Source organism: Leucopleurus acutus (genome assembly GCF_964270905.1).
Source record: "Leucopleurus acutus genome assembly, chromosome: 13".
Classification (NCBI taxonomy): Eukaryota; Metazoa; Chordata; class Mammalia; order Artiodactyla; family Delphinidae; genus Leucopleurus; species Leucopleurus acutus.
Genome location: NC_139155.1, coordinates 82,402,440 through 82,422,728, shown reverse-complemented (window position 1 = coordinate 82,422,728; position 20,289 = coordinate 82,402,440). Strand labels below are relative to the sequence as shown.

Below are 20,289 nucleotides of genomic sequence, written 5' to 3'. Positions count from 1 at the left end.
TGCATCCTCCCCAACCGCCACCATGGGGTTCAGTGGCAGCTCATGATAATATGTGGTAATGAATCTCAATTACTGTCTGTTGTTGTAGATCTTTTTCATATATAAACTCATTTAAACTTCCTAGCAATCCTCTGTGGTACTTTTGTTACCCCCATTTTACAGATGAGAAAATTGAGGTACAGATAGGTTAAGTAACTTGCCCAAGGCCACACATACTGCTCGATGGGGGAGTCCATGCGCTCACACACTAGACTGCTTTTTTGGCCGCTATAGAGAAAGTGATTTTCTCTCTTCTCAGAGGTGACTCTGAATTTAGGGGGAAGGTAATAAGGTGACTGTTTGGACTTCCTTTACAGAACAAGCAACAGATCTGTTTGGTCCTGGGACTAAAGTTGTAAATTGGCAGTCCCAGGGCCAAATCCAGCCTCTAGGCATTGCATTTGGCCTGTATAGTATTGAACATATTTTTGTAATTACTTGCTAACATTAAAAAATCAGGAGAATAAATTAAAGAAAGGTCAAGAAAGTTATATAAAATATCCTGGCTATCCTGGCTCATGTTCCTGACTGGCTACAAGCAGCAGGAAGTGAGTAGCAGGTGATCTCATACACCCCAGTCCCCACCACTCCCTATTGTCTCCCTAATGTCTACTTACCATTTGGATCACACATCTCTTTTTAGTATAATCTAACCATTTAGCTTACTTATTGAACTTACCTGTCTCCAGAGATATTTATGGTCTTGAGCCTTGTCTGAGGAGGGCCTTTTTCAGGCTAAAGAGCTTATAAGCTGGGTGGACAGGTCTCCTTAGAGCCCCATGAAAATTGGAGCCTCTGCTAGCACCTCTGAGTGCTGTGTGGCCTGTATGGGGGAAGTGGACAACTCGTGTTTTCCAGAGTAGGTAGATAGAGCTACTTCCTTGCTCTCTGGCCAGGCCATTAGCCCCAGTCCCTCCCAGTCCCTGGAGACCCAGAGGAGATTTTGAACCCAAGACTGGCCTCTAGAGTGAGTGTTGTCACAGAAGGCGAGCAGCTTCTTCCTGGCTGCACGCTTAGGTCCCTTCGTTCACTCTTCTCAGATGTTGGGGTTTCTTTTACACTGGCTGAGAACTAAAAGTCAGCTCAGGAATGTGGGTCCAAGACAGAATTCTTAGCCGATGCCCACTGCCTCCACTGCCGTTGAGTGATTTGTGTTTCTCACCAGTGGTGGTTCACCCTTGACGGTTGATCAGTTATGATCTTTGGCTTGTGTTGCAAAAAGATGATGTCTTTTTTCCTTCTCTCTCTTTCTCTGGGACCTGAGAGATTGCTGCTAATGGTGGCTCATGGTAACCAGAGCCCCTGGGATTAGAGACAGTCCCCAAAGTAAGTCAGTCTCCGGATGGCTAGGTTTTAGCTTTCATCAAAAACCTATTTTTTCCTTTCATTTGTAATGTATGGTTTTGGTTTTTTTAAAAAAAATATTTATTTATTTTTGGTTGCGTTGTGTCTTTATTGCTACGTGGGCTGTCTCTAGTTTTGGTGAGCGGAGGCTACTCTTCGTTGTGGTGCGTGGGCGTCTCATTGTGGAGGCTTCTCTTTGTTGCAGAGCACGGGCTCTAGGCATGCGGGCTCAGTAGTTGTGGCTCGCGGGCTCTAGAACTCAGGCTCAGTAGTCGTGGTGCACGGGCTTAGTTGCTCTGTGGCATGTGGGGTCTTCCCGGACCAGGGCTCGAACCTGTGTCCCCTGCATTGGCAGGCGGATTCTTTTGTTTTGTTTTGCGGTACGCGGGCCTCTCACTGCTGTGGCCTCTCCCGTTGCGGAGCACAGGCTCCGGACGCCGGACGCAGAGGCTCAGCGGCCGTGGCTCATGGGCCCAGCCGCTCCACGGCATGTGCCCAGGGGACTGGGGCATGAACCCGTGTCTCCTGCCTCGGCAAGCGGACTCTCAACCACTGCGCCACCAGGGAAGCCCCTGTCAGGCGGATTCTTAACCACTGTACCACCAGGGAAGTCCCTATGTTTTTTAATTGTGGTAAATTATATACAACATTTATCGTATTCATTAGTTAATTAATTATAATTACCAGATCACCAGTTTAGAATCTTGAAGGAAGAAACATTTACCATTTTAACCATTTTAAAGTGTACGGTTTAGTGGTATTAAGTACATTCACAATACTGTGCAACCACCACCTCTATCTAGTTCAGAACTTTTTCATCACCTGAGGCAGAACCTTGTACCCATCAGCAGTCTCCATTTCCCCCTCCCCCACAGTCTGCTTTCTGTCTTTATGGATTTACTGATTCTGGATATTTCATCTATTTAAGAGTTTTAAGTGTAGGGAGTTGCCTGGTGGTCCAGTAGTTAGGATTCAGGGCTTTCACTGCTGTGGCCTGCGTTCAGTCCCTTTTCGGGAACTGAGATCCTGCAAGCTGCGTGATGTGGCCAAAAGAAAAAAAAAAGAGTTTTAAGTGTAATGTTGTTAAATGATCAGTGTAAAAAAATAAATAAATAAATAAACATTATAGGCTAGAGGATAGAAAATGTCCCCTTCCTCAATTCTCACATCCTGGAAAATAAGCTTTGTTAATCACTTACTGAATGTACTTCTGGAGCTTTCCCCTCACTCCCATGTACACAAACATATATAAATTTGTTTTTAATTAGTTCATACTTGCTTTTGTCCCTTAAAGCTTGCTTTTTTGTGTCTGTTTCTATAGGTCTAGTTTACTCTTTTTTGTGGGCAGGACTTTTGAAAGTTGAGTTTTTCCTTGCAGCCATGCTAATGAGAATACCTCAGTGACCCTATGGTTTAAGCAAGACCAAGTGAGCTCAGTCGGACCTTGAAAACTTGACTGGGAGTGGGGGGGGTCTTGATTTAGATTCAAGTCAAAATGACCATCTACTTTTTTGCTTTTTGACAGGAAAGGAGATGCCAGCATCCTGTAAAAATCTAAGAAAGCCATTTCCTTCCCCATCTTTGTGAAACTCTTTGGGATTTGGCATTAAGGTGCCTTAAGTGACTCCCTTCTTTTAAGACAATTATTCTGTGGAGAGTGCAGGATACTGGCTTGTGCGTAATGGCAAAAACAAGAAATCAGGACACGAGAGATGCTTGAATTCAATTTCAGTTTCTGTTCTTAGCTATTTGCTGTGTGGCCTTGGGCAAGTCATACCACCTTTCTGTTTACCTGTATGTAAATCTAAGATATTAGACTAAATGTGCTTTGTCCTTTCAGGGATCAGATTCTGTTGGTTCCTTGGCCATTCTTAAGTGTATAACTGATTGAAATCTGAGTATTCTCACTGTAAAATGGGGATAATAACAGGGACCTAGGTCACTGAATTATTTTGTGGGACAATGAGGTAATGAACACTTAGCTCTCCTAGTAAGTCCTTGGAGAAAAATTAGGTATGCTTAGGTAATGGGCAAAGGAGAGTCAGACTGGCTTTGACCAGCTCCCCACCCTTCCCATGCTCTTTCACCACCTTTCAGCTTCCCCCATCCCTGTTTTAGGTTAGCGATTACCGTCTGTATTAGTTTCCTAAAGCTGCTGTAACAAAGTACCACAAACTGGCTTAAAACAACAGAAGTTTATTGTCTCACAGTTCTGGAAGTCGGAAGTCTGAAATCAAGGCCATGTTCACTCTGAAGGCTCTGGGGGAGGATCTTTCCTTGTCTCTTCCAGTTTTTCTTGGTTGCTGGCAATCCTTGGAGCTCCTTGGCTTGTAGCTACAACCCTCCAGTCTCTGCCACAGTCTTTACATTGGCAGTCTGTGTTGTCTGTGTTTCTGTGTGTCTTCTCTTCTCATAAGGATGATGTCTGGATTAGGGCCCACTCTAATCCAGTATGATCCATTTCCCAATAAGGCCACATTATGAGGTTTTAGATGCATTTGAATTTTGAGGGGCTCACTATTCAGTTCATTTTTTTCCCCTTTTATCTCTTGGATTGGCAATCATTAATCAGTGGACAAAGTAATTCCTAGTGAGATGGGAGTTACCCTGCATGCTGTCCCTCCTAGAGGAGTCTATACTTTCAGCTAGAACTCCAGAGAGCTGAGGCTCCTGATGGGAGGGTAGGAGGGCATGAGGCCATTTCTCTAATCATTTGTACATGACTTGAAAATAACCAGATGCATTACAAGGTTGTGAAGGCTTGGGCCTAAGTGCACAGTGACCACCGAGATAGGAAGTGGGAGGGTCTTTGTCAGATATACATTTACAAGGTGATTCTGCAGCTGTCCTTGTTAATTAAGATAATGCCAGGCTCTCTTTCCTATCATTCCATGCTCTTCTGGCTGCCAGAGTGTCAGCCAGGGGTGGAAATGCCAGCTCACTATAGACAGCCACCTTTCTTATTGCATGAAATTATGGGGCCTCACAGAATTATGGGACTGATGGAATTGTGAGGCCACATGGAATTGTGGGCCTGCATGGAATTATGGGGCTGCATGGAATTATGGGACTGCATAGAATTATGGGGCCACATAGGATTGTGGGTCTACATGGAATTATGGGGCTGCATGGAATTATGGGACTGCATAGAATTATGAGCCACATAGAATTGTGGGGCAGAATGGAATTAAGGGGCTGGAAGAGACAGCGAGGGACCACTGCTTTCAGATGTTACTTAAAAAAAACACAAAACCCACTAAAAAAGAGATCAATTGTATTGTTCTTTCATTAAAACCCAAATAGGAAAGAAAATAATGCTAAATTAAGAGTACATCGCCCAAACAAGTGTTATCTTTTAAGACTAAAGGTTGTGGAGCCAGGCTGACTCCCCTGTACCATCCATTAACCAGCTGACTGCTCTGGGGGAATGCAGTAAAATGGGGATAGTAAGAATCATGCCTCATTGAATTAGTGAGGTGACATGGGTAAAGAAAGAAAGCCTTAGCACAGGGCCTTTAAGTGCTCAGTGAGCTAGAGCTGATACTATTTCAGACACCATGGAGTGAGAACAGACCCATTTAGGGTCAAGTGTGAGAGTCTGTGAACCCCATGACTGTGAAAGGAAGGTGTGTACAGCTTTTCTCCCTTGGGATCATCAGGTCTGGACCCCAGAACACACCTGCTTATCTAAGTTGCCCTTTCTGGGTCTTGCTCTTTTGCAAAACAGTGAGGCGTAGAGCCCAGACCTCCAGCACTGTCAGCTTTTTAAAAATCTTCACACCCCTCCTGCTTCAGAGGAGCCAAAAGGCGGGAAGCCAGTGGGAGGGCTGCAGCCTGGCTTTCTCACACCCCGAGGATGACCCAGAGCATAGAAAACAGGGAGCAACCAGATTCAGCCTGGCCAGGGGATCAGGCCTCCAGAATTCACCAAGGCTCTTCTACTGGGGGCTGCATGTAATATTGAGCCCTGTGTTTGGTATTTTTGCTGGGCTGTGAGTGGATAGAGGGTTGATACAGGGGTGAATCCTGTCACCTAAGGAGCCAAACAAGGTACGTGTTATTCTGAGTCTGCTGCTGGTACCACCTCAGGAGAACGAAGGAGAGCAGTGAGGGGCCAGAGATCTGAGTTCCAGACACCTGTGCAAACTCTAGACTTGAAAAGTGGGTGGGTTGATCCATGCCACTTGGGGTTCCTTTTAGCCTAAAACTGACTTCTGGGTCCCTGAATCACATTTTTATCCCCACTAGTTATGTAGCTATATCAGCTTTTAAACTGCCCTTCAAAATTAAATAAACTTAAAATTTTTTCCCTATGCTTAGAACTTGTTAAATGGATGAATTCTGCAAACAGAGGATGGGGACTGTGTATCCCAACAGGAAATATGGCATAAGCCAAAAGGGATCGGCTGACATTTGTTGAGCATTTTCCACATGCCAAACACCTTCCATGTATTATGTTGCTGGCAAGGTGAGGACTGTTATTCCATTTCTTAGATGGGAAACTGAGACTTAGAGAGATGTGACTCGCCCAAATCATGTAGCTAATAAGCTTTTTTTTTTTAAAAAAGTTTTAATTTATTTTATTATTTCTTTTGGCTGCACCAGGTCTTAGTTGTGGCATGCGGGATCTTTAGTTGCAGCTTGCGAACCCTTAGTTGCAGCATGCATGCGAGATCTAGTTCCCTGACCAGGGATCGAACCCAGGCCCCCTGCATTGGGAGTGCGGAGTCTTACCCACTGGCCCACCTGGGGAATCCCATTAATAAGCTTCTAATCATGATGCACTATGGCAAGTGTGGTCTGTTAGTTTCCCGTGACTGCCATAACAAATGACCACAAACTTGGTGGACTGAAACAACAGAAATTTATTCTCTAACAGTTCCAGAGGCCAGAAGTCAGAAGTCAAGGTGTTGGCAGGGCTGTCCTCCCTTGGAAGGCTCTGGGGAGGATCCTCCCTTGTTCTTCCAGCTGCTGGGGGTTCCCGGTGTTCCTTAGCTTGTGGCTGTGTCACAGCAGTCTCTGCCTTGCCTCTGTCTTCCCATGGCCTTCTTCCTTATGTCTGTTTGAATCTCCCTCTCCGTTCTCTTATAAAGACACCAGTTGTTGGATTTAGGGTCCACCCTAAATCCAGGATTATTTCATCTCGAGATTCTTAACTAATTATATCTGCAAAGCCTTCCCCCCCCCCCCCCCCCCCCCCCGCCCCAAGTAAGGTCACATTCACAGGTACCAGGGATTAGGACTTGAACATAGCTTTTTTTTTTTTAATCTTTTTTTTTTCTTGGCCACACCATGAGGCTTGTGGGTTCTTAGTTCCCCGACCAGGGATTGAACCCGCAGTGAAAGCACGGAGTCCTAACCACTGGCCTGCCAGGGAATTCCCTGAACATAGCTTTTTGCGAGACACAGTTCAGCCCAGTACAGATGGGTTTTTACAGGCAGGCACAAGATGGTTGGGCTGGAGTGGAGGCAGGGATCTTGGGAGACCTAAGGTGCCTTGATGCCTGGTTGCAGGGGTCCTTACCTATGGCCAGGAGGGACCCCTGAGACTGCTGGGTTCCCTACAACAGCAGTGCGAGCTGCTCCATGCCATGTTACTCTCCCTCTGCTGGCCTGTGGTTGGCGATTCCTGATACCTGCTTCTGCTTTATTGTCACAGTGTTGGTATTTTTAGTCACAGTTATAAATGGAGTTTCTAATTATTAATGCCCCATTCTGGGGAGCAGTGGGGCCTGAATCCAGTGTTAACTGATAAAGCTCTTTGAGAGAAGTTGGCATAAGGAGGAGCAGAGGCCCAGCACATCCATTGTCTGTGGTTATCTTGTTAAGTCAAAAGCAGGGCAGTTTGCATCAGAAAGGGCCTGGTAGCCCCAGTCTTTCTCTTATAGAAAGCCTGCCCTATTCATTCCTACTCAGAAGGATTGTATGGTATAACCCAGAGTGCTGGGCTGTTACAGGCACCCAGGCTTCCTAGTCTCTGCTTCCAAGAGCCCCAGGGAGTGTATAAATGCTAGCAGAGCCCAGGGAAGACAGTGACAAGATTCCCTCCCTTCAGCACAATTTATTTCTCAGAGAGAAAATCTCCAATTAGAATAATCTCCTCTTCCTGCAGCCTGTCACATACAGAAGAAAAATACTTCCCTGTGGGCCAGAGGCCAGAGTGCCCCCTGGTGGCCACTGACAGCCACACATGGAGAGGAACTCTGCTTCCTTCAGGAAGTGTGTGTATGAGCTCCGAGACTCAAGGATACTTGGCGAGGTCTCTTTATTAATTTTAATTATTATTTATCACTATGTATTAATTATTAATAATACTTATGCCTTCAGTAATAGATTTTTTAAGGGTTTTTTAAAAAATTAATTGATTTATTTATTTTGGCTGTGTTGGGTCTTTGTTGCTGCGCACGGGTTTTTTATTGCGGTGGCTTCTCTTGTTGTGGAGCACAGGCTCTAGGAACGCGGGCTTCAGTAGTTGTGGTGCACGGGCTTAGTTGCTCCGCGGCATGTGGGATCTTCCCAGACCAGGGCTTGAACCCGTGTCCCCTGCATTGGCAGGCGGATTCTTAACCACTGCACCACCAGGGAAGTTCCCAGTAATAGCTTTTTTAACCAGCCATTCCTCTAAAGAGGCCTTACTTCAATGCTTGTGAGTTACTGACACCAACTCTGATACTGAAATGACAGGAAATCTTGAGACAATTCAGAAGGAAACTCAAAGCAAACCAAGGCAAGTGGGCATTATTTTCAGTCACATGCAGAGCAGTGTTTGTAAACTGGTCACCCATGGCCCAGGCCAGCCCACAGATATATGTGGCTCACAGTGTTGTTTTTGAAATTTTCAGTCAGTTGCCAACATTTGAAATTGGAGAGATTTTGTTTTATTTTATTTTTAAGATTTTTTTTGGATGTGGACCATTTTTAAAGTCTTTATTGAATTTGTTACAATATTGCTTCTGTTTTTTTTTTATGTTTTGGTGTTTTGGCTGCATGGCATGTGGGATCTTAGCTCCCCGACCAGGGATCGAACTTGCACTTCCTGCATTGGAAGGTGAAGTCTTAACCACTGGACCACCAGGGAAGTCCTGAAATTGGAGAGATTTTAAATAAAACTCTGTATCTTTGATTTCTTCTGAAAAACCAGAGATCTGGTAGGGTTCATTTCCACAGGAGGTTAATAAGTTGAAATTGAGAAGCATTTGCCATCTTTAAACTGGGCACGTGGTCTCTAGTTTGCCATACGCTGCACTACTGTCTATCGCTCTAAGAGTCCATTTATATTTTTAACTTTCCCTGCGTGGTTCCTGGAGGCATTTGAGTTTGTTACCCCCCAGCATAGAGTTTGAGATTGGGATAAGGGGGCAGAAAATCCTGTGGAAGTCCTCTGCCCCCCAACCATAGGGTAAGATATATGTATATAGCTTTGGCTAGACATGGAGCATCTTCCTGAAAAGCTTTTTTCTTAATGATTGGTGTGTGTCGGGGGCAGGAAACATAATTTTTAGAAGAAAACAAACCCTGATGTATTGTGGAGGAGGGTGTGAAATTCATATGGGTTATTAAGAACTATGAAATGTCAACAAAATTTCATTCCTGTGCAGGCCCACTTTGGTCACACGAGCCTCTTCTGTGATGGGGGGGGATGTTTCAGAAAGGTTTTATAAAGGTGTTAGTGGCTGAATGGTGTTAGTTAGTCCCTCTGTCTGTTTTGCAAGGAATAGGTGGGGATGATTCACTTCTGTATTTGTGAGTCGAATGGTAAATATGAGCCCAGATTGTCTCTTGGGTATCTTTTTTTTTTTTTTAATTATTTATTTATCATTTTTGGCTGCATCGGGTCTTAGTTTCGGCAAGTGGGCTCTTTGTTGTGGCGTGGGCTCTTTGTTGCAGCACGCGGGCTTCTCTCTAGTTGTGACGCGCGGGTTCCAGAGCACATGGGCTCTGTAGTTGGGCACGCAGGCTCTCTAGTTGAGGCACGCAGGCTTGGTCACCATGCAGCATGTGAGATCTTAGTTCCCTAACCAGGGATCGAACCTGCGTCCCCTGCACTGGAAGCCAGATTCTTTTTTTTTTTTTTTAATAAATTTATTTTATTTATTTATTTTTGGTTGTGTTGGGTCTTCGCTGGGTGTGGGGGCTTTCTCTAGTTGCAGCGAACGGGGGCTACTCTTTGATGCGGTGCGCGAGCTTCTCATTGCGGTGGCTTCTCTTGTTGCAGAAAACGGGCTCTAGGCACTCGGGCTTCAGTACTTGTGGCACACGGGCTCAGTAGTTGTGGCACGCGGGCTCTAGAGCGCAGGCTCAGTAGTTGTGGTGCGTGGGCTTAGTTGCTCCATGGCATGTGGGATCTTCCTGGACCAGGGCTCGGACCATGTCCCCTGCACTGGCAGGCGGATTCTTAACCACTGTGCCACCAGGGAAGCCCAAGGAAGGCGAATTCTTTACCACTGGACCACCTGGGAAGTCTCCGAGGTGTCTTTTTAATAATGGGGTAGGGATGAGTTGGAGACATTGCTCACATGGTTTCCTGAGGCTTTATCACCCAGTGTTACTGGTTAGGTTTGTTGTCAGATGGACCAGGTCAATGCCAGTTTTCACCCACCTCTCAGCTGTGTGACCTTGAACTATATCACTGAACCTCTCTGAATTTTACTTTCTGCTTTTGTGAAATGGGGAGAATCAGCCCTACCCCACAGATAGGATTATTTTAATGTCTAGAGCAAGCACTCAACAAACGTTCCTAAGAATGGTCATAAAATCACATCCAGCTTCATAGCCTACAATCAAGGTGTAGATGTCACTGTTCTACTCCGAGGACACACAATAGGAAGCTGTGGCTTACCCGAGGTGACGCAGGTTGTAAGTTGTAGAACCTGAACCCAGATCTTCTGAGTCTAGAACTAGTGTTGTCCCAGGCAAAACAGCAGAAGTTTAACTAGTGAGATAGTATGTCCCCAATCTGTACTTTCTGGAACCTCTGAATCCATTCCTTAGGGAGGGACTGCCTTGCCCCACTCCTTTCTCCCCTTTTTAAAAATTGTGGTAAGATATACATAACATAAAATTTATCATTTTAACCACCTTTAAGTGTTCAGTTCAGTGTCATTAAGTACATTTACATTGTTGTAGAACCATCACCATCCATCTCTCCAGAACTTTTTCATCTTCCCAAACTAAAACTCTGTATCCAGAAAAAAATAAAAGAAAAAAGTAAAAAAACAAACAAGAAAAGCCCCTCTATATCCATTAAATAATAACTCCCCATTTCTCCCCTCCTCCAGCCCAGCAGGCACCCTTCTACTTTCCGCTTGTATGAATATACTGCTTTAGGGACCTCATATAAGTGGAATCATATGGTACTTGTCCTTTTGTGTCAGGATTATTTCACTGAGCGTAATGTCCTCTAGGTTTATCCATGTTATAGCATGTGACAGAATTTCCTTCCTTTTTCAGGCTAAATAATATTCCTTGGTATGTATATTATACATATTATTTATCCATTCATCCATCGGTGGACACTTGAGTTGTTTCTACCGTTTGGCTGGTTTTTGTTTTTGTTTTAATTTTTTTTTGATGTGGACCATTTTTAACGTCTTTGTTGAACTTGTTACATTATTGCTTCTGTTTTATGTTTTGGTCTTTTGGCCATGAGGCATGCGGGATCTTAGCTCCTTGACCAGGGATCGAACCCACACCCCCTGCACTGGAAGGTGAAGTCTTAACCGCTGGACCACCAGGGAGGTGCCCTGTTTTGCTGCTGTGAACAGTGTTGATATGAACACGGCTCCCTTCCCTTTTTCAGAGATGGGCTGAATGATGCAGTCGTTAAAGAGTCTTCACCCCTTACTGGCTGAGTGGTCTTGGACAATTCCCTTCATCCCTTAAGCCCTGCTTTTCTCATCTGCACTGTGGAAATGATGATAGTTCATCCCACAGGGTGGTCAGGAGGATTGGGTGAGAGAGTAGATATGAAATATTTAGTACGGTACCGGCCACAAAGCAAGCACTCAGTACTTCTTACTCTCATACGTTCATTCAACAGAACATGTGCCTGCTCTCCTCCTGACGTTGACAGTTACCCCTCACCTGGCTAGTCTCACCTACCCCGAGTGGTGACCAGGTGGGTAGAGGGCCGTGGGAATGACCCACTCAAGTGCAAGTTGTGAGAGGTACAATGTCCGCAGTGCATGTGAAAACAATAATGAAAGAACAAAGCTGATAAAAAGTTGGTTTGATTTTGTCATCATCAGGAACTGGCAATTCTAAACAATGTCAGTGATGAAATACTTCTTCCTCCAGGCACGATCCAGGGAGCGATCGTTGCCAATGCTCCCAGCCTTTGGTTGCCTCATACACTCCATGTGAATTCCACACCTGAGTTGCATTTTGTCTGTATACTTGTTTCCTTTCTGTTGTATTTCTTTTTTTTTTTTGCGGTACGCGGACCTCTCACTGTTGTGGCCTCTCTCGTTGTGGAGCATAGGCTCCGGACGCGCAGGCTCAGCGGCCATGGCTCACGGGCCCAGCCGTTCCACGGCACGTGGGATCTTCCCGGACCGGGGCACGAACCCGCGTCCCCTGCATCGGCAGGCGGACTCTCAACCACTGCGCCACCAGGGAAGCCCTGTATTTCTTTTAAAATATGCTGCATAGGTGTTAGAAAAATTGGTGACCTAACAATCCTGTTTTCCTTTATTGTAGCTGTTTCTACTGTCTGATAGGCATTTTAAAAATTATTTTTTATTAATAGACTTTATATTTTAAAACAGTTTTATATTTTCAGAAAAATTCTGCAGATAGTACAGAGTTTCCACATAACTCCCACACCCAGTTTCCCCTGTTATTAACATCCTATGATAATAGCCTGCATTTATTACTTTTTTTATATATATATATATATATATATATATAAATTTATTTATTTATTTATTTTTCGCGGCATTGGGTCTTCGTTACTCTGCACGGGCTTTATCTAGTTGTGGTGAGCGGGGGCTACTCTTCGTTGTGGTGCGTGGGCTTCTCATTGCGGTGGCTTCTCTTACTGCGGAGCACGGGCTCTAGAGCGCAAGCTTCAGTAGTTGTGGCACTTGAGCTCAGTAGTTGTGGCTCGCGGGCTCTAGAGCGCAGGCTCAGTAGTTGCGGTGCACGGGCTTAGTTGCTCTGCGGCATGTGGGATCTTCCCAGACCAGGGCTCAAACCCGTGTCCCCTGCATTGGCAGGCGGATTCTTAACCACTGCACCATCAGGGAAGGCCCTGCATTTGTTACTTCTAATGAACCAATACTGATACATTATTGTTAACTAAAGGCTATCGTTTATTCACATTTCCTCAATTTTTACCTAATGTCCTTTCTTCCTCCTTTTGTCTGCGATAGTTTCTCAGAGTTTGCTTGTTTTTGTCTCCCTGGACAGATTTAAGGTGTACGGGTTAGGCATTTTGTAGAGTCCCTCTTCGGGGATTTGTGGCTTTATTTATTTATTTAAGTTATTTACTGGAGACTTACTGTAGGTTAGTCATTGTGGGAAGCTGGGGATATAGCAGTGAACCAAGACATTTTATAGATAGCATTTATAAATCATTGACATTGACTCTGGGGCTTGGAGAAGGTTGTACATGCTGAGAATTGAACCCAGGCACCCCCAGAGGCCAAACTGTTGACCACGGTGTTGTTGGCCCCCTTCTGTGGGGAGAGGAAGGAGTTGTTCAGGTAGGTTTAAGGTAATAGGCACGTTTTAAAAATTTTTATTTATTTATTTTAAAAAATTATTTATTTTACTTTTTATTTTTACTTATTTATTTATTTTTTGCTGCCGCACAGCTTGTGGGATCTTAGTTCCCTGACCAGGGATCAAGCCTGTGCCACCTGCAGTGGAAGTGTGGAGTCTTAACCACTGGACCGCCAGGGAAGTCCCAACATTTTGAAAAATCGGGCAACCAAATGATGATCATAAAAGTAGGAAAATAAGTAGATAAGTTAGAAGTGAGTTAGATTCTTTCTGGTGAAGATTTGGGAAAGTGAGTTAAAATCATCTTCACCTACATTTATCTTCTGAGCTCTTCTGCTCTTCCTGTTAAGTGCTACTGTGCAACTTACTCTGTTCTTAAATGTCTCTGCAGGAATGTTTTGTACAATCCAAAAATTAATGGTCGAGGTAGGCCAGTAACGAATAGGCCAGTAACACATCTGTGTCCATCCCTAAACACCTTTTTATGGCATGCTGTGGGTGCAGCCAAAAAACCCATGTGTGACATGGTCACGCGGCAGGTAGTCTGGTGCCAGAGAGCAGGGTTCAGGGGCTCTGTCCTCCTGGTCTGGGGCGGCATCAGAGTCCTTTGAGCATTTCTGAACCTTGGTTGCCTCACCAATAAGTTAGGGATGATTCAGTGGAGTGACATCTTACACCTTGATGAGATTCTAAAGTTAGCAGCACACAAGGCCAAAATCTGGTAGAGTCAGGATTACCCTGAAAAACCTTGAAACCACCCACAAAGGAGTGAACACAAAGTGCCTGTGTGGGAGACCCTCACACAGTCTGGCAGTATGTCCATCACAGCCCATTTTTCTGCCAGCACATGGCTAGCAGACTCCAAGCTTAGTCAGACCAGATTGAGTATCTACTTGTGTTTAGGGCCCTTGATACAAAAAACAATGACATGTCTTTACACACCAGGATGAGAATACACATGGCTTGCCGACTGATGGAAAACCAGAGGCAGGGCTCATGGGTGAGACCTCGTGGTTGCTTTTGTTTCTCTGAGTACGTAGCTGAATTGTGTACATTAGAGGATCAGTTGGGTCACTGCCCAGCCCCCTCCGAGAGGACTTGGTAAGGATTAAATGAGGTTGGGTCCATGAGAGTCCCTGGAGTTCTGGACAAATGTTTTGTGTCAAAAGTATGATCAGTGAGTGATACATTCATGCAAGTCGTAGGGAGGTGTGTGATTTGCTCTTAAAAATTTTTTTGGAGAAGGGGATGTTCTGTGTTTTGTGGATGCTGGGGAAGCCTGGCTGCTTGGTTTCTAATGAGTGTGTGGGTATTGGTGGAGTTGGGGGGACAGGCAGTGACTCTGCAGAGACTTCTGCTGGGTAAGGTGCAGCCTCCAGCCCCCTTCAGAGACATCCCCTCTACCCTAGGCTAATATGGCTGCTTTGTTTCACCACAGAATGTCCTGAAGGAGCACGCGGATGACGACCCCAGTCTGGCCATCACTGGGGTTCCCGTAGTCACTTGGCCAAAGAAGACTCCAAAGGTAAGACACAGATCGCCCACAGCTGGGAGACCATAAATCCACTGCTTTTTCCCATCTCCTGTAAGATGAATGTTGGCAGCCTTTCAGGGGGAATTCCTGGGAGAGGGCACCCCATTTAAGATGAATGATGTTGATGAGTTGTTCATTGCAACTTTTTTTTTTTAAAACGGATCATTTTCCCTAGCTGTGGAAACTGCAGGCACTGCCCCCTGGTGGTCACTCAGAAAACTGGGGAAGTGATGCCTCACCTTTCTTCCTTTCCTCCCCTCCTTTCTTCTATATTTCCTTCCCTTGACCTCTAGCTGCTTTTTGGGCTGTTTTCTCCTCTTCTGAAAGTAGTTTTTTTCTCTTTCTAAATGGGTTGATGCTGGGGAATTCCCTGGCGGTCCAGTGGTTATGACTCCGTGCTTCCACTGCAGGGGGCACGGGTTTGATCCCTGGTAGGGGAACTAAGATCCCACATGCCTTGCGGTGTGGCCAAAAAAAGAAAACAGGGTTGGTGCTCACCATGAAAAATTTGATCAAACAGGAAAGGACAAAGATGCTGGGAAGAATAGTAGTGACGTCACTGAGAACTTACCAGGGGCAGGTTGCCTTGCCTGGTCCTCTGCATCCCCTGTCTTATTTAGACTCCAGCAATCCTGTGGGATAGACACTTGTGATTTGTTTTACAGATGAGGAAACTGAGGCTTAAAAAGACGAAGTTACTTGTTAGGTTACTTGGCAGAGCCAAGGATGCAAAGATCAGTCTAACAGCAGAGACCAAACTTTCAACTAGTGCCCTACCTCGGCTGCACCACTTTCTTGAGCAAGTTATATAAGCTCCCAGAACCTTACTTTCCTCATTTGTAAAAAGGGGTTATACCAGTACGTACTTCAAATGGTCATTGTGAGGACTAAACAAGATAATGCATGCAGAGTCTGTAGGACAAGGGCTGATTCATGGTAAGTGCTCTAAGTGTCAGTTGTAACCTAAGCAGCCTTCCTGTTGATGGGTATTTTGCTAATTTCTGATTTTTTTACTGTTATAAAAAACACTGAGGGCTTCCCTGGTGGCGCAGTGGTTGGGAGTCCGCCTGCCGATGCAGGGGACACGGGTTCGTGCCCCGGTCCGGGAAGATCCCACATGCCGTGGAGCGGCTGGGCCCGTGAGCCATGGCCGCTGAGCCTGCGGGTCCGGAGCCTGTGCCCCGCAACGGGAGAGGCCACAACAGTGAGAGGCCCGCGTACCGCAAAAAAAAAAACAAAAAAAACCCAAAAAAACCCAAAAAAAAAATACTGAGAGGAACTTTCTAGATCTCTACTGTCCAAAAGGGTAGCCACTAGTCATATGTTGCTATTGAGCACTTGAAATAAGGCAAGCCCAAATTGAGAGGTGCTGTCAGTATAACATACACAATAGATTTCAAAGACTTAGTACAAAAAAGAACAGTGCACAATACCAATTTAATTTATTTTTTATATTGATTGCCTGTTGAAATTAGGGTTGCCAGATTTGAAAAGGAAGCCCATTTAAATTTGAATTTCAGGGCTTCCCTGGTCTTGCAGTGGTTAAGAATCCGCCTGCCAATGCAGGGGACACGGTTTGAGCCCTGGTCCGGGAAGATCCCACATGCTGCAGAGCAACTAAACTCGTGCACCACAACTACTGAGCCTGCGCTCTAGAGCCCACGAGCCACAACTACTGAACCCACGTGCCACAACTACTGAAGCCCGTTCGCCTGGAGCCTGTGCTCCGCAACAAGAGAAGCCACGACAGTGAGAAGTCTGCGCACTGCAACGAAGAGTAGCCCCCACTCGCTACAACTAGAGAAAGCCCCCGCGCGGCAACAAAGACCCAACACAGGCATAAAATAAATAAATAATAAATAAATTTATTAATTAATTTGAATTTCAGATAAACAGCAGATACCTTTTTTTACTCTAAGTATATCCCATATAGTGCACGTGATATACTTATGCTAAAAAGAGTTTTTGTTCTTTATCTGAAATGTAATGGGGCATGCTGTATTTTTATTTGCTAAATCTGGCAACCCTAGTTGAAATGATAAAATTTTGGATATATTAAACAAAATGGATTATTAATATTCACTTCACCTGTTTCTTTTTACCTAGTAAAATGTGGCTTCAAAAAAATTTTAAAGTACACATGTGACTCACATTATATTTCTATAGGACAGTGGTGTTCTGGGTTATTCATTTCACTTTTGTTTGATTATCTTCTTAGGGTATATTCTTTTTCTTGGCCACGCTGTGCAGCTTGTGGGATCTTAGTTCTCTGACAAGGGATTGAACCCGGGGCCACAGCAGTGACAGCACCGAGTCCTAACCACTGGACCGCCAGGGAACTCCCATTAGGGTATATTCCTAAATGTGGGATTGTTAATGGGGAAAGTACTTGTGGGTATTGAATTCTAATATTCTTTGAAGCTTAGTGGGAACTGAGGTGGCCATAGAAATGAAAAGGAGTTGCCTGCACATCTGCCTTTAGCTCCCCAATCTGTGGATGTTGAGTGGGGTTCTAGAGTTGACTTTCCCCTACATGGGCCATAAATATAAATGTCATTTATCAGACCACAAACCGTGCTTGCAGACACAGCAACTTGAAATAGCCCAGCCAGGTCCCATGGCTGCTTTGAACCTGCAGAGGAAACGGTGGCTTTGCCTTGCTACCGCCTGCTTCCCTCCTAGCTGAGGAATTGCTCCACAGGACAGATTAGGGTTTATAGAGGGCATGGGCTTGGCTTTTTTTTTTTTTAATTTAAATTTTATTTATTTTTTTATACAGCAGGTTCTTCTTAGTTATCCATTTTATACATATTAGTATATACATGTCAATCCCAGTGTCCCAGTTCATCCCCTTCCCCTTCCCCCCACCACTTTCCCCACTTGGTGTCCATACGTTTGTTCTCTACGTCTGAGAGCATGGGCTTTTAAAGAAACACACTTGCCACTACTCACTGTAGTCTCAGAATTAATGGAGGGTTCCAAACCAGCCTCTGGGGGAAATCACTTCAGGACCACAAATGTGCCCTGTCTGGAGTCACTTAGCCCACTCCTCAGGGGCTTCTAGGCATTTTTTTTAAAAAAAAGAAAGCTCTGCCCCTTCTCCTCCCAAGGCCTGGAAACAGGAAGCTGGCTTCTGGTGGGAGTAGCCCTTATTTAAGATTCCCTTGGAGGACTGGTTTATAAGCACTGGTCTGTACATAAGTTGGGCGTGGATGGTATCAACACTGGTGGGAGAAATTGGAGCCCTTAGGCTGGTTGGGAAAGAGTGGGGGAGGGAGAAGTAAGAGCTTTTGACGTTTAACAGTGCTTGTGGGGTGCCAGGCTTTTTTTTTAAACACCTTATAATGAAACAAATAGAACTCACATACCTTACAGTTCTCCCACTTAAAGTGTACAATGAAATGTTTTTAGTATGTTGAAAATATTTAGAGTTGTGCAACCAACACCACAGTCTAATTTTGGAACGTTTTCATACCCCCTTAAAAGAAGCCCCATTAGCGGTCAGTTCCCACTCCCCCAAGCCGCGCCTCCCCCAGCTGCTGGAAACTTTGTCTCCATGGATTTGCCTATTCTGGACATTTCATATAAATAGAATTGTACAGTATGTGGCCTTTTGTGACTGACTTCTTTCACTTAGAAGAACGTTTTCAAGGTTCATCCAAGTTATATATCTTTCAGTATTTCATGCCTTTATAGGGTTGAATAATATTCCACTGTATGGATGCACCACAGTCTGTTTAGTCATTCATCTGTCAATGGGCATTTGGGCTGTTTCTACCTTTTGGCTATTGTGATTGATGATGCTATGAACATTCATGTACAGGTTTTTATGTGAACATATGTTTTCATTTCTCTTGGGTAGAAACCTAGGCATAGAATTGACTAGTCAGATGGTAGCTCTACATTGAAGTTTTTGAGGAACTGCCTGTTTCTCAAAGTGGCTGCAGCATTTTCTATTTCTCCCAGCAATTATAAGAGTTCCAGACTTCTCCACATCTTTGCCAACACCTATTATCTGTCTTTTTTTTTTTCAAAAGCACATTCTCTGCATTCAAATACCTTATTCTTTTTTTTAAAATTACTAATTAATTTATTTTTGCTGTGTTGGGTCTTCGTTTCTGTGCGAGGGCTTTCTCCAGTTGTGGCAAATGGGGGCTACTCTTCACTATCGCGGCCTCTCTTGCTGGGGAGCACAGGCTCCAGACGTGCAGGCTCAGTACTTGTGGCTCACGGGCCCAGCCGCTCCGGGGCATGCGGGATCCTCCTAGACCAGGGCTTGAACCTGTGTCTCCTGCATTAGCAGGCAGATTCTCAACCACTGCGCCACCAGGGAAGCCTTATCTGTCTTTTTGATTAGAGCCATGCAAGCACAATCGTTTTCTTTTTAATTTAGTTAGTTTTCTATAAATTATTTGAAGTTTATTGTATGAGTTTGCAAGGGCGGCTGTGACAACGTGTCTCAGACTGAGTGGCTTAAATGACAGAATATTAATTTTCTCACCGGTCTGGAGGCCAAAAGTCTGAAATCACGGTGTTAGTTGGCAGGATGTCTTTCTTTCTTTCTTTCTTTCTTTCTTTCTTTCTTTCTTTCTTTCTTTCTTTCTTTCTCTCTCTCTTTCTCTCTCTCTCTCTCTCTCTCTCTCTCTCTCTCTCTCCCTCTCTCTCTCCCTCTCTCTCTCTCTCTCTCTCTCCCTCTCCCTCTCTCTCTCTCTCTCTCTCTCTCTCTCTCTTTCCTTTCCTTCCTTCCTTCCTTCTTTCTTTTTTTCTTTCATAGAGCTGAAGAGTCTTTTTTTAAAAAAATTATTTATTTATTTATTTCTGGCTGTGTTGGGTCTTCGTTGCTGTGCGCGGGCTTTCTCTAGTTGTGGCGAGCGGAGGCTACTCTTCGTTGCGGTGTGCAGGCTTCTCATTGTGGTGACTTCTCTTGTTGAGGAGCACGGGCTCTAGGCACATGGGTTTCAGTAGTTGTGGCATGTGGGCTCAGTAGTTGTGGCACATGGGCTCAGTAGTTGTGGCTTGTGGGCTCTAGAGCTCAGACTCCGTAGTTGTGGTACATGGGCTTAGTTGCTCTGTGGCATGTGGTATCTTCCCGGACCAGAGCTCGAACCCATGTCCCCTGCATTGGCAGGCAGATTCTTAACCACTGCGCCACCAGGGAAGCCCGGCAGGATGTATTTCTTCTGAGGACTCTTTCCTTGGCTTGTAGATGGCTGTTGTCTCTGTGTCTTCACACGGTCTTCCCTTTGTGTGTGTCCTAATCTCCCCTTCTTATAAGGACACCAGTCATAATGAATTTGGGCTCACCCTAACGACCCCATTTTAACTTAGTTACCTCATTAAAGACCTATCTCCAAATACAGTCACATTCTGAGGTGCTGGGGGTTCAGACTTCAACATTTGGGAGGACACAATTTAAGCCCATAACATGTATTATAAATTATACAAAAAGGAATAAATAACATAATAATGAATACCATGACTCCCCCCTGCCCCGACTCAGCTCTAGAAATAAATTATTGCCAGTATAACCAAAACTCCCCTGGGTATTCCTTCTAAATGTATGCAACAGTTTTTAGATTTTATTTAATTCTTACATCGAGGCTGGGAGGGGGTTAGGATTGTCTTCATGATACAGCTGAAACTGGGGA

At 44.8% G+C, this 20,289-nt stretch overlaps 1 protein-coding gene across 6 annotated transcripts in view; it reads left to right on the top strand.

Moving 5' to 3' along the window:
• Positions 1-20,289, top strand: part of KDM2B (lysine demethylase 2B) — a 121,548-nt gene that overhangs the window by 56,332 nt on the left and 44,927 nt on the right. For all 6 annotated transcript variants that reach the window (XM_082853526.1, XM_082853521.1, XM_082853522.1 and 3 more), the window contains one exon: positions 14,546-14,632. In XM_082853526.1, the coding sequence (XP_082709652.1) occupies positions 14,546-14,632 (87 nt within the window). The remainder of the gene's footprint in view (positions 1-14,545; positions 14,633-20,289) is intronic.